The 13,245-nt window shown below is 41.8% G+C and overlaps 1 protein-coding gene across 1 annotated transcript in view; it reads right to left on the bottom strand.

Annotated features, from left to right (window-relative positions):
* Nucleotides 1–13,245, bottom strand: part of GEMIN8 (gem nuclear organelle associated protein 8) — a 40,019-nt gene that overhangs the window by 22,127 nt on the left and 4,647 nt on the right. The window contains exons 2-4 of the mRNA XM_069972449.1: nt 12,935–12,979; nt 3,618–3,652; nt 1,307–1,745 (exon numbers count right to left, since the gene is read on the bottom strand). Coding sequence (XP_069828550.1) covers nt 1,307–1,745; nt 3,618–3,620 — 442 coding nt within the window. The 5' untranslated portion in view covers nt 3,621–3,652; nt 12,935–12,979. The remainder of the gene's footprint in view (nt 1–1,306; nt 1,746–3,617; nt 3,653–12,934; nt 12,980–13,245) is intronic.

Here is a 13,245-nt window from a genome sequence, read left to right as displayed (position 1 = left end):
GTTCTCCGGACACTGGAACACTGGGTGATGGAATATTTATATGGCTATGTGTATATGCTGCATAATTACTAAACACAAGTTTTAATTAAGAGGTAAAAAAAAATAAGTGGTTATATGCATGTTTTTTGGATGATTCAGCTCTATAAGAAGGGGCTTCCTCTCAGGTGTGCCTTAAGTGACACTGTCACCCCCTTTTTGCATTATGACTTTTCTACACAGGTGGAAAGGGTAAATTTTGCCGTTTTCATACCTTATTTGATATCATACATCATGGTGCTTGTTCCAGTAAAAAGTGATATTTTATAATCTGCGGATTGTGATACCTGGGCAGGACCTCACGGCCACAGCGCTACTTAGCCCCGCCCACATCACCACCATATGCCCTGTCCCTCGGTGACGTCATTGGTGCATAGACCCGCCCCCTCTGTGACCATTGGTATGGGCCGACCTAGAGGGGGTGGGGCCTAGACCATTAGGGCACAATTTATGGCGGCACATCTGGGTTACAGGGTGGTGCACGTAAAATGAATAAATCCTCATGTAATAGTCCAAAACAAATTCCGGCACCTACCAGTCGATGCTTGAAGTATTTACTAATCACTTATCCAATCGTAACAACATGGCATGCGTTTCGGCATGAGGCAGCTGATAAAGCCTGACGCTGAAACGCGTCCTGTGCTATGTTGTTACGATTGGATATGTGATTAATAAATACAAGCATCGACTGGTAAGTGCCACTGAGGGGACGGGGCCTATTGTGGTGATGTGGGCGGAGCTAAGCGGCGCTGCGGTCATGAAGCCCTGCCAAGCAGCACAATCCGCAGATGATAAAAGATCACTTTTTACTGGAATAAGCACCATGATGTATGATATAAAATAAGGTATGAAAACCGCAAAATTTACCCTTTGCACCTGTGTAGAGAAATCATAATATAAAAAGGGGGCGACAGTGTTACTTTAAGACTCCCATGAATTAAATTCCCATGAATTAAATTTACACTATCTTCCCACACTGCCTTTATTTGGCCGTTTGACAGACGTCTTTTTTGGATAGCCCTCATTTTGAGGCCATTGTTATTTGTATAATCAAGGCCATCTTTATAAATAAAATAATGGCTTTTATTTTGCTTCAAATGGCCAAAAAAAGACGCTGTGTGAACATAGCCACCCTCTGCAAATCAGATGTTTGACTAGGGTGTCAGGAGCTAGAGCTGCAGCGTATGCTTCAGGTTGTCTATGCAGCAAGTATTTAGTCACCATTACATATTTACCACCAAAACTTGCATGTAATGTAACCAGTCCTTACTTAGCTCTTCTCGATGTCTCTCCGTCTCTGCAAAGTATTGGCGCAGCTCCTCTGTTATCTCCATGTTACTCATGTCACATTCTATTCCTTCCTCCTCAGAATCAGAAGACACAGCCTCTTCTTGTTCCATCGCAGACTCCTCATCTTTAGAGCATGATACCTTTAAACAGGGGCGATCCCTGCGTGGTTGCACAGGGTGTTTCGGTGGCCTTGCATAAAAGGAAGGATAAGAGGACTCCCCTCCTTCCCAATCTGTATAACGAGTATTATGGAAGGTTTCAGCCAGGTACCAGGGGGGATAACAGGTAGATGCCACGGCCATTCTGTATGCTCTCTTATGCCTGTACAGCCACTGCATTGCTTGACTGTAATGCTTCCAGTACCTAGAATATACCCGTCCAGCATACCAGGGCTCAGATTCTTGAAAACGTATGCTTGCCTAGGAACAAAGTGACAATTACAAAAAAAAAATACTTATGGTTCTGTGCATTACTATGATATAACACTTAATCTCAGTAAACATCATCTATTCTAGTATCTGTTACGGATAGGAAATTGTTAACAGAGTATATTTTGTTATTCCTTAGGTCCCGGGGAAAAACACTTTAGTGAGATGACACAGCACATTGAAGTAGTTGTGTGAAGTCCCAAGCTTAAAGGGGTGGCTTTGTGGCAGGTATTTCTGCATGTTCCATAAATTGTGTATGGGGTTGTATGCAGAACCAGACTACAGTGTTTGCTTGTAGTCTGTTACCATGGAGACATAGGGGTCTGTAAAAGAGCTATAGAACAAAAATGTTTTATTCTGACCTATTACATTTAAGATGCATTGGTGCAATAAAAAATGGTTGTGAATGTAGACATAGCCTTCAAATATTTTTTATCTTTGACATGAAATGTTCTACAGCTGTAGTAACTCTCAAGTGCCTTGATCACTGCCCTGTATCATTAAATCCACAAATGTCAAACACTATCTTCTGTATAACATGTCAGGGTTGTAAGAACGAGACATTTTCACGTATAGTATAATTTCTACTTCCCATACATTCATGTAAACCAAAGCGTCAAAGCAAACATCCAACTTAACATTTGGGACTCTTCTGAAAGCCCCAAACACATCTGTAGAGCAGCTGTCCAGCACTGTTAAACATACTAAAATGACATACGTGTGTTATCAAACTACTAAAACTATTCCAGAATATTGTGTATAACGGTCTACAATACCGAACAACAACAGAATTGTAAGTGATGTAAAGAAACAGCCCTACTACTACTACTAAGATTACGGACACAGCTGTTGTTCACACGGGAGGATGGGAAGATATGTAGACACTGTGGGAAAACTGTACTCCACATCCTGCTGTATATGGTTCCGGACTATGAAACTTCAACCTCCAGTGTTTACTATCGGCAGCCCGGGACAGATCATTACAGTTCCTTAGGAACCTCTCATGGGCCTTAAGGGTACGAAGAGAAACTCTGACTTACAATACAAACACAACAATAAAATCCATATGGTGATTATTATTATTATGTATTGGTAAGAGCAATGGGAAATAGATGATCTCCTCTCTGTACATACAGCTGGGACCACATCCTGCTCTCACAGTACATGGGGGCTCTATTTGTTGTATTAATGGCATTTAACTATTAAATATAAGTCCCCAAACAAGTGCACAACCCCAATCTGTTAAGGAACTTCTTAACGAAGCAGTTCACAAATTTTTTTTTCTTGCCCCCCGACCCCCCTAGACGCTGGCGTTTATACTCACTGCAGGTGATCTGTGTCCCACGTCGCGGCTCCGGTCCAGTTCTGCGGCACCATTCAAATCCGATCACATCAGCCGCTGCTGTGACTCCTCTTCTGTGATCCTGTGATTGAACACGCTTCCATAGAGAATGCATTGAAGCACATGATTTCCATCGTTCAATCACAGGAGAAGGGGAGAGCGCGTCGGATATGAGCGCGCGTCGGATTTGAACGACATCCCAGGACCAGAACAGAGCCGTGGGACACCAATCACATGCGGTGAGGGGGGGGGGGGGGGGGGGGCGGTGTTAGGGCAATAAAAAAATCTTTAAGCAACTCCTTAAGGCCTGTTTTCATATGTAGCATTTTCGGTATGTTTTCGGTGAAATCCCAGCAAAAAAAAATGCACTATTTGACGTTAATGGCAGTAAAACTGTGTCATTGTTTCCACAACTACCAAAATTGCGTCAAAATTGCATGAAAAATGCATCAAAAATATGATGTATGAACACAACTGTAAGATGGGAACAGCCCTATCATAGAGCATATATTACTACTCACCATTTTAATGACTTTTTTAATCAGTTCTCAAGATCCTATAATGGAAAAAAAGAAAAAAACAGAATGAAAGCATTTATGGCAAAGTTATACATTAAATTAGAATTAGTTACCAACTGCACAAGACTTTTTGTTGTTTTTGCCCCCCACGACCACAGAAAATGAGGTTGAACACTCCAGACAAGAAACCTGGACCCACAACTACTGCATTTCCATATGCTCCAGACCGACCTTACCTTCTCATTCAGATCTTCAGATTGTTACTCACTCACAAAGTTTCGTAATAAAAAAGAACAAACAAACAGATGAATTGGACCAAAAAAAACGAATCAAACGCCATATCTTCTCATCTGTTTATTGCTCTATTTTCATTCTGAGTAATGAAATCTGAGCTGTGATTCATAAACCTGGGCTGATGAGTGTGAACTGAGTTTAAGACGTAAAGCCAAATTACACTGCAGGTTGCCTTCTCCATCCCCCAGTGTACACATCAAACAAACCCACAGGGTACAAGAGTGTCTTTTTGGCTTCCATCAGGTTGGTATGTAGATATATATAATTAATTTTTTTTTTTTTTTTTAAACAGCCAGGAGGCTTCCCTTACAAATATACCACACGGTATATACTGATTTAGGCTATGTGCACACACTGTTGAACTTACAGCTCTTTTTTTTTTTTTTTGGGGGGGGGGGGGACTGGACGGCTAGTCATTTACAACAAATAACGGCCGTTTTTATGACAGCGGACATTATTTGTATAACTTTTATAGACTAACGGTCGTTATATGACGGCCGCCCAACAAAAGTCATTTTGATGGTGTGTGAAGATAGCCGAATACTGCAAAAAGCGTAAACAGTCCTAGACTTGCATAGATTTTTGCCCAAATCATAAACCATACACTATGGGGGAGATTTATCAAACATGGTGTAAAGTGAAACTGGCTCAGTTGCCCCTAGCAACCAGATTCCACCTTTTATTTTCCAAAGAGTCTGTGAGGAATGAAAAGTGGAATCTGATTGGTTGCTAGGGGCAACTGAGCCAGTTGCACTTTACACCATGTTTGATAAATCTCCCCCTATGACTCTCGTCACATCACATGTTGTTGGGTGTATACACATCAGCAGGGTACCACTCACTCAGCCGAGGTCAAAGGAGTGCCCTGTAGGTCTACTTTTAGCTAGTATACGTTGATATACATTTTTGTGTGGTACACAACAGCACAGTAAATTATAGAAAAATATATGCCTATACAGTGAGCCCATCAGAGGTTCTCGTTGGGAGATCTTCCTGCTATAGATCTCCGACATGGACTTGGGCAGCTTTAGCCTCAACAAATTTTAGATCATCAAAGGCGAGAGAGAACGAAGCCAACTTGATATAGTGAAAATCCTACAGGGCATTGACTTAAAGTGGGCTGACTGTCAAATGCAAAACAACTCCTCTTGAATACAATGCAACTCAATGCTGCAATTGTGCTCTACTCTGAATAGCAGACACTGAATTCATTATACATTGTAACTCATCCCAGAAGAGATGACGGCTTTTGTGCATCAAGATCAAGGTCTTGTGTAGCACAGGGTGCGCTTTATCATGTGTTTTCCAGAAACACTACTGCACAAAGAACCAAATCTGAGATAAGGAATGGCCAAAGCCACCGACTACCCAAGAAAGAGAGAATGAAACACTTTCCGTAATTCATTGTGACATAGACCATAAGAGATCACAGTGTATAATATATACTGACACGTTCCAGATATGCAATATAAAGATGGATATATCCTGGAGTTATACTTCCGTCTTCTGTCTCACAGGTCTTGGCTTCTTTCCCAATTCCTTTTCCAGATCTATTTCTTGGCATGGTTTCTTTGGCCGTTTGCCTTCAATTCTACTTTTGACTACTAGATCTTGTAACTTGCTTCAGTAGCCTAGCAATATTATTTGATCAAAATGGTCTTGCCTTCCTGTTTGACGGCACTAAAAGATGGTTGTCTGTAAATATCCAAGTACAGAACTGGCCAATCACTATTACTAATCAATCATATTCCTACGATCAGAACAACAACTGCCCACTATGTATAAAGGAAACCAAATGGTAGCACAACTGGCAAAAGAAGCTACACTAACAATAGACACACTGGGAGGACATTAAACATGGCCTAAGGCTGCCTGGAAAACATGGATATAGCCATAGGCTGTTTCCATGTTTTCCAGGACTCCCTAGGGCCGCATCCAACCTCTTTAGCCACCGCCAATCGAATGCCAAGAGTTTGGGTTCAGACAAACCCATACATACATGAGGTTTAATCATCTTTACTGGGGTTGGCCACTTTATAGTGAAGTTGTTCAGTGTACACAATTACTAAGTGTACTCACTGCACTTATTGCCACCAGCTCACTATGTGCCAGTGGTAACCTCACCTCCAGGCTGTTCTGTCCTGCTCTGTGACGATTCTGTCCATAAGATGGCTGACAAGGAGGAGCATGTAAATTCTGAAAATTCTGGAAGACAATCTGGCATGTATGAACAACATATGTTTAACCCCTTAACGACCGCGGGCATACATGTACGCCCCCGCAGGTTGGACCTTAACACAAGCAGGTGTACAAGAACACCTCTCTGGGGTAACGAGCTATGAAGCGAGCTCACTTCATAGCAGGTGAGGACCAGCTGCTATCAGCAGCCAGGTCCTCACCATCAATGACAGGCTGCCGCGATTGTGCAGCCACCCATCATTAACTCCTTAAACACTGCTATGCAATGGAAACAAGAATCCCCTCCCAAAATTTGCTGAATTGCATTTTTTATCCCAATTTCACTCCATAAATGATATTTTGGGGGTTTCATCATTACTTTATGGTGGATTGAAAGTTGCCATTATAAAGTACACCTGTTCCTAAAAAAAAACAAGCCCTTACATGGCCCTGTAGATGGAAAATTAAGAGTTACAGCAAGGAGGAAAAACGGAAATGCAAAAATGAAAATTGGCACGATCCACTTAAGGCCACTTTAGGCTCTGTCTTTAAGGGGTTAAAAAGGCAAAATGTGCATGGCTGTGTCTATGGGACTTTATTAAGGTGAATTATTAAAATGTAACAAAAAGTGAACAATTATTTAAATCAAGTTTTACATTTTACCTTTTGGATTCATTTTTGGTGATTTTTTTCTTTCTAATTTTACGTTTATATCTTAAATAAAAGCTGGAATCTTGCAATTTTCCCTTAACCCACTGCGACTTCTAACACTTTCTGTTGTGTAGTATGATCACCACAAGCAGAGATAATAGATATAACACCTCTAATATAAAAATAGAGGGAGAGAACACAGGAACTGACAATAGGTGATGGTTACAGTTCTCCACCTCCTCCCTGCAGGTCGTAGAGCATGCCCAAAACACTGTCTCCCACAGCAATAATACAGCTATAAAAAGTACTCCGGATACAGGTTGGGAAGAGCTGCACTGGTCATGGGTTTTAAAAACAGATTTTGATGTGTGATGGTAAACTGTGTAGTCCATCCACATAAAGTCGGGTGCCTTCAAGTGGGCCCCTCTCTGCACTGTTCCACTGAAAACAAAAAAAAAATCCATTCATTAGAAAATGTAGAAATATTAGATCAACATTTCTTCTAAAAATGCAATACAGGAGAGTAAAGAGCGCTGCACCTCACACCTATGGCTGACACTAGTGCCTCACGGCTGCATAAAAAACATCAGAATTTTGTGTATGAATTGATCAAGCCACACTGCCCCATGTACCGCGTGCAGGTATTTCTTCTAAAAACCCTTGGCTGGAAAGCTACTATTGCACAAGATCAGTAGAGATCCTTTTACTGCTACACAACTGCCCATAGTAATGAGGTAAACACAAGTATCCCCCACTAGAATACTATAAGCTTTGGTTGCTTATGCAGGGGATTCCAACAATAATAAAATAAATGCTAAACGTGCATAACTTCCTCAGAAGGATTTTACAGTATTAATGGAAGGTTACAATTCGAGAGGAAAGAAAAAAAATCACAATGGTTTATAATGGGTGTGGGCCCTCCTTCCTTTATATTTATTGTCTGGCACCATCTAGTGGAATAAGAAAGAATCAAGAAATGGCTTTTAGTACTCCGACCTGTAATCCTGCCAAATATAAGAGCTGGGATTTATAGCTAAATAGATACCAGCCAACCCACTGCTTTTAGAGCAGAGTGGTGGTAGGTAACCTACACAACGAGCTGCCAACAATGAGAGGGAAAGAGCAGCATATGAAAAGAAGGTGGCATATTTGTCAAATAAATGTATGTTCAAAAATCTTTAACTTAACCACCCCTATAAGCCGAGATGGGAATATGCCGATAGGGAGCGTTCACACGTACTGGATCTGAAGCAGATTTGCTTTGAATATGGGATTTCAAATCTGCTGCAGATCCTGTATGTGTGAATGCCAAAAATATTAATTTTCACATTTCCCCTTATATTTAATATATATGGACATAAGCGTTCAGGGGCATGTTAATGGACCGTGAAGTGCAAATGAATTTTGTGGAATATTATCAGCTTCTGGTGCCACTTATTTATAGTAAAAAGGATCAGAGAGGTTTACAGCTATCATAGCCGTTTACCAGGATTGAATTTCAGCAAGCTGGCAGTACAAGTAGTTTTTGCCTGGACAACACCTTTAAAAGACAGACGGCAGAACAACATGACAGTAGAATTACTAGAATATGATGCATGCAACTTTAAAATGTTATTTTCTGCAGATATCTTCTGCTTGCCACTTCTTGCCCTAGGAAATGCCCGATCAGCCAATCATTGGCTTAGATGGGTCAGTCACCACTGTGACAAAAGATTGGCTATCGTGCATTTCCTTGTGTTGAGAAGAGAACACAAAATGGTGAGCAGCTGTGACTGGGCGCTGGTGGGAGAATCAAGGAAGGTTGTAGGTATATTTTTCAGCCTGGGAGTAAATAAAAAAAGTAAAGGCGGCAGAAACTACACTGAGAACAGGTCAGATATAAGGGGTTATCCAGGAGTAACAAAAGAAAAGCTTCTTTCTTGCAGCACCACCAAGTTGTGTGTGGTATTACAAATCAGCTTCATTCACTTCAATAGAGCTGCCATACCAGACCCAAACTGAGGACAAGAAAGCGGCCATGGATAATCCCTTTAAGTTTTTTCTACCACACACATTTCTGGAATAATTTCACATAGGACAAGGTAAAACGCCCTAAATAGAAAGTCTCCATTTAGGTTATGGACGATTCCCAATTTTAATCTTGCTCTTCCGAATTTTGTGTAGCAAACTAGAGAAATACCAAAGCTAAATTCGCTCATGTATAAATTTAGGAGACATGATTTTTTTTTTAATGTTAACAGAAAATCCCACACACCTATACATGCTGACTGTCATCGCTGGGGCGAATGAGATTTTCCAGCAAGATAAAGTAACATGTCACACAGCTAGAAATGTTCCACATTCCATCCTCCACAGCGCCCCCTCCAGCAGCTAGGGGATGCAGGAGGCTTCAGACCATCTAGCTGTGGTTACTCTGGATATTAGCTGGTGGTCATTATAATGTGACTTCACTGTATATTATTCATTTCATAAGAAAATAATAATTTCACCACTAGCAGAGATATGGCATCACTCCCGTCAAAATACGGATAACAATAAGCCTGGTGTATTCTCTCAAGGATACTATTAGCCCACCAACAAAATATTTTTGCCATTTTTGGCTAATGGAATAGCGTTCCTGTCCCAATTCTATGCTGCCCTTTAAAAAGACTGACAGATCTCTTTTACCGGGCTATTTCCTACTTGAAAAATGAATCCCTCCACAGGGTGGGGAACAGCACGTTGGTCAGTAGGATGCTCACTAATGTATAGAAGTCCCATAGAGAAGAATGAATGGAGCACTCCCTGTGCTGCATTAATTTTCAGCTCGCTATCCCCTATCCTGCACTACTGGGAAAACCCTCTCACAATTGTGTTTTTTTTTTATTTTTATTTTAGCAGATGGTACTAAAAGTCTCAGAAAGCATAAGGGTATGTGCACACTACGGAATTGCGACGGGAAACCCGCCCGTGCATAGAATGGAGTCTATGACACAGATGGAGACGCGTGCAGCCTCCAGAGTCTGAGTGGGTGCGAGCTGCGGAATCCGCGACGGGTTTTCCATTGCGATTCCGTAGAGTGCACGTACCCTTATTGTTTTTAAAGACAGTCTTTGAATGACAATGTGCAAAAGTAAAAGGGTTCTTCCTCTTCTGGCAGCTTTTCAGGATGATGCACTAAGCTGGCTGCACGACACCCTGGGGAGTGTGCAATGATGGGAAACAGCCGAAGTTTATAAGCAGTGATATAATGGCTGTGATCTAAGCTTCAGGATCTGTGTTCTCTGGTCGGCTGCCCATTCACAGACAGACTCAAGACTCACAGGCACTAAATCTTGTCAGTGCTGACGGCGCTGCCTCTTATCTTTACACATGTGATGAATCTCCCCCAGTTAGTGACATTGGTTCCAGCTAAAATAATTACAGTGTTAACAGCTGCTGTCCGGACGTGTATAGTAAGGTACTGCTGCACACTGTAATACACCTGTAGATCTGCCAGGTGATAGTGTTTACCACTGAGCAAATGTACTGTCACATTTAACTAGAAAATGTTGCCTAAGCGGGCATTTGCACGTCCCGTGATTACAGTCCGTGTACAGAAACACAGTACACCCGGCATCATGAATCGGTACAGTAGTGCGAAGATTTTCAGATGGATATAAAGGCGCAGCAGTCCTTTTCTTGAACCGTGGCCCGGTTCCCACAGATGGCTTTGTTTCATTTCTCCCGCCCTCAGTGGGAGGAAGCCCTCGCCCCTCTATAATGGGGCTCCATTGCTTCTAATTGGGAGGTGAGGGGATTCAGTGCTTCTAATAGTGGGGCGGGGTGGTATGGGTTAAAAGTGCCACATGGGTAAGGGGGGCAGGAATGGTAACAGGACTGCTGCACTGTGGCGTTGGTTTCCTACAGGTGTAGTAGTATGTATTTCTGCATTGCTATGTTAGTTTAGTACATTTGGAGGAGAATGTGTTGCTACATTACGGTGTTGGGTTACTACAGGTGGAGCAGTATTTATTTCTGCACTGCTGTGTTGATTTACTGCAGGTGGAGCAGTATTTATTTCTGCACTGCTATGGTTTTGTAGTACAGATGGAAGAGTATGTGTTGCTACATTGCAGTGTTGGGTTACTACAGGTGGAGCAGTATTTCTGCACTATTGTGTCGATTTACTACAGGTGAAGAAGTATATATTTCTGCAAAGTGGTTCTGTTTTATTACTGGTGGCGAAGTATTCATTGCTGAACTGTGGAGCTGCTTTGGCACTACTAATGGCTATTATGTGCACTATGCGGTGGTATTTGAAGCTGTACTGTAGTATTTGTTTTTGACACTCCAGCATTAACATAGATTAAGCTCCGATGATAAAGTTTGTGTGTGTACCTTCTGCTTACCTGTATTAGCTAATAGGACCAGCATAGATTTTCAGCCATGCTCATGCTGCCTACATTTGCTGGTGGTGAAGTCCAGCTAAGTGAACTTACTAGACTCAGTATCATATGTCTCAGGGGAGGTGTATAACTACTATTTATCTTGATCCTATAAAGGGCAGCAGCAGTGGTATACAGATCTGGGTGGGGAGGGGTCTGAAAGGTGATAATGTCATCCTGTAGTCAGGTGACAAAGATCAGGCTAATTCTTCTGACACATTAAGCACTAATGGTGCGTTTACACAGAGATTTATCTGACAGGATTAGACTATAAACAGGGAACAGATCATAAAGGAAAGACTGAGATTTCTCCTCTTTTCAAATCCGTTCCTGGCTTTGGCTTCAGAAATCTGTCAGAGAAATCTCTGTGCAAACACAACTTTAGATTTCTGGGTCAGATTGGTAATAACATGTCCCATTACCATAATAAAATGCATGGATACAGCTGTGTGGAAATTAAACAGATGAGAGGAGAGTTATGAAACTGGTGTAAAGTAGAATTGTCTTAAGGTGCGTTTACACGTAACGATTATTTTGCAAATTTGCACGATAACGATCGAATTCGAACGATAATCGTATGTGTAAACGCAGCGAACGATCAAACGACGAATGAGAAATCTTTCAACATGTTCTCAAATTGTCGTTCACAAAAAATTCGCAGATCGTTCCGTGTGAACAGTCGTTCGCCGATTTAACCAGTGTGTGAGATAACAAAACACAGTAATCACTGAACTCAAGGAGAACAGCGAAAAAAATTCCAATGAAGTACTCAATCAAGAGTCTCCACTGATGCCCCCAAAAATTTAAATATGCAAAACAAGAGTCCGTGGAGCCTCAGTTACGAGTCTCAAAACACGGGATAGCCAGATATCTCTAGCCTGTTGCCAACGGGGTGCCTCCATGATGGGGAGAGCACCACACCACCCCGATAAATAACCCCTCAAGTCCCACTCAGTTGCGAGTATTGGAACATAGACAGTGATTACTGTGTTTTGTTGGTTGATTTGTCATTGCTCCAACTAGCCAGAATCCTACCCCACACTGACGAGGGGCAAATACCCCGAAACAGCTGTCTGTGGGTGGAGGCCTGCCTTTGCAAGCCCTTGTCATGATCGCAATACTCGCACCTTGAGTTAGACATTGACAAAAGGGGCCACCCTGTTGTTTCCCTGTCTATGTTCCAATACTTGCAACCGAGTGGGACTTGAGGGGTTATTTATCGGGGTGGTGTGGTGCTCTCCCCATCATGGATGCACCCCGTTGGCAACAGGCTAGAGATATCTGGCTATCCCGTGTTTTGAGACTCGTAACTGAGACTCCACTGACTCTTGTTTTGCAATGTGTGAGATAGGTTTAAGCGATCGCAAAACGATCGCAAAATGAATTTTCCGTACGATATATCGTACCGTCTAAACGCTGATCGTTATGAAAAAAAATCGTTACTCCGACATCGTTAATCGTACGATCGGGCCAATTATCGTTTTGTGTAAACGCACCTTTAGTTCCCCCTAACAACCAATCAGATCCCACTTTTCATTCCTCACAGATTCTTTGAAAAATGAATGGTGGAATCACCACTTTACACCAGTTAGATAAATCTCCCCCATGGTGCTTTGGGATGACGAGTGTTCTTGACATGGGCAACAATGATGTTGTCACCAGAGGTAACCCAGGCAGCATCAAACTATGTGCCATTATGCTGGTTTATTCTCTGTAAGATACAGCACAGGCTACAGAGTAAGTGGGTAATAGACAAGAAACAAAGCAATAAATACATAACAAAAATCTCACATGAACTCTGTCTGTCTGAATTTCTATTCAACTCTTCAGTCGTGTCTGAAAAAAAGAAAAAAACAAGCAAACATTAGGCTACACTAATGTTAGACTCGGCCGTGTCACACAATGGCCGCTGTTCTTGCAGCATCTGAATATGGCCTAAATTTAGACTTAAGTTTTCCAATTATGTCCTTTACTTTCTGCATGGTCTCCTCAAAATAGAGAAGACCACAGGGGCTAATAAATCACTGTTACAGCTGAAAAGGCTTTTAAAGGGGTACTCCAGCAAAAATCTTTTTCTTTCAAGTCAAGTGGTTTCAGTAAGT

This window comes from Dendropsophus ebraccatus, chromosome 5, assembly GCF_027789765.1.
Source record: "Dendropsophus ebraccatus isolate aDenEbr1 chromosome 5, aDenEbr1.pat, whole genome shotgun sequence".
Taxonomy (NCBI): domain Eukaryota; kingdom Metazoa; phylum Chordata; class Amphibia; order Anura; family Hylidae; genus Dendropsophus; species Dendropsophus ebraccatus.
The sequence above is the reverse complement of the archived record's forward strand: the minus strand, read 5'-3'. Positions and strand labels throughout refer to the sequence as shown.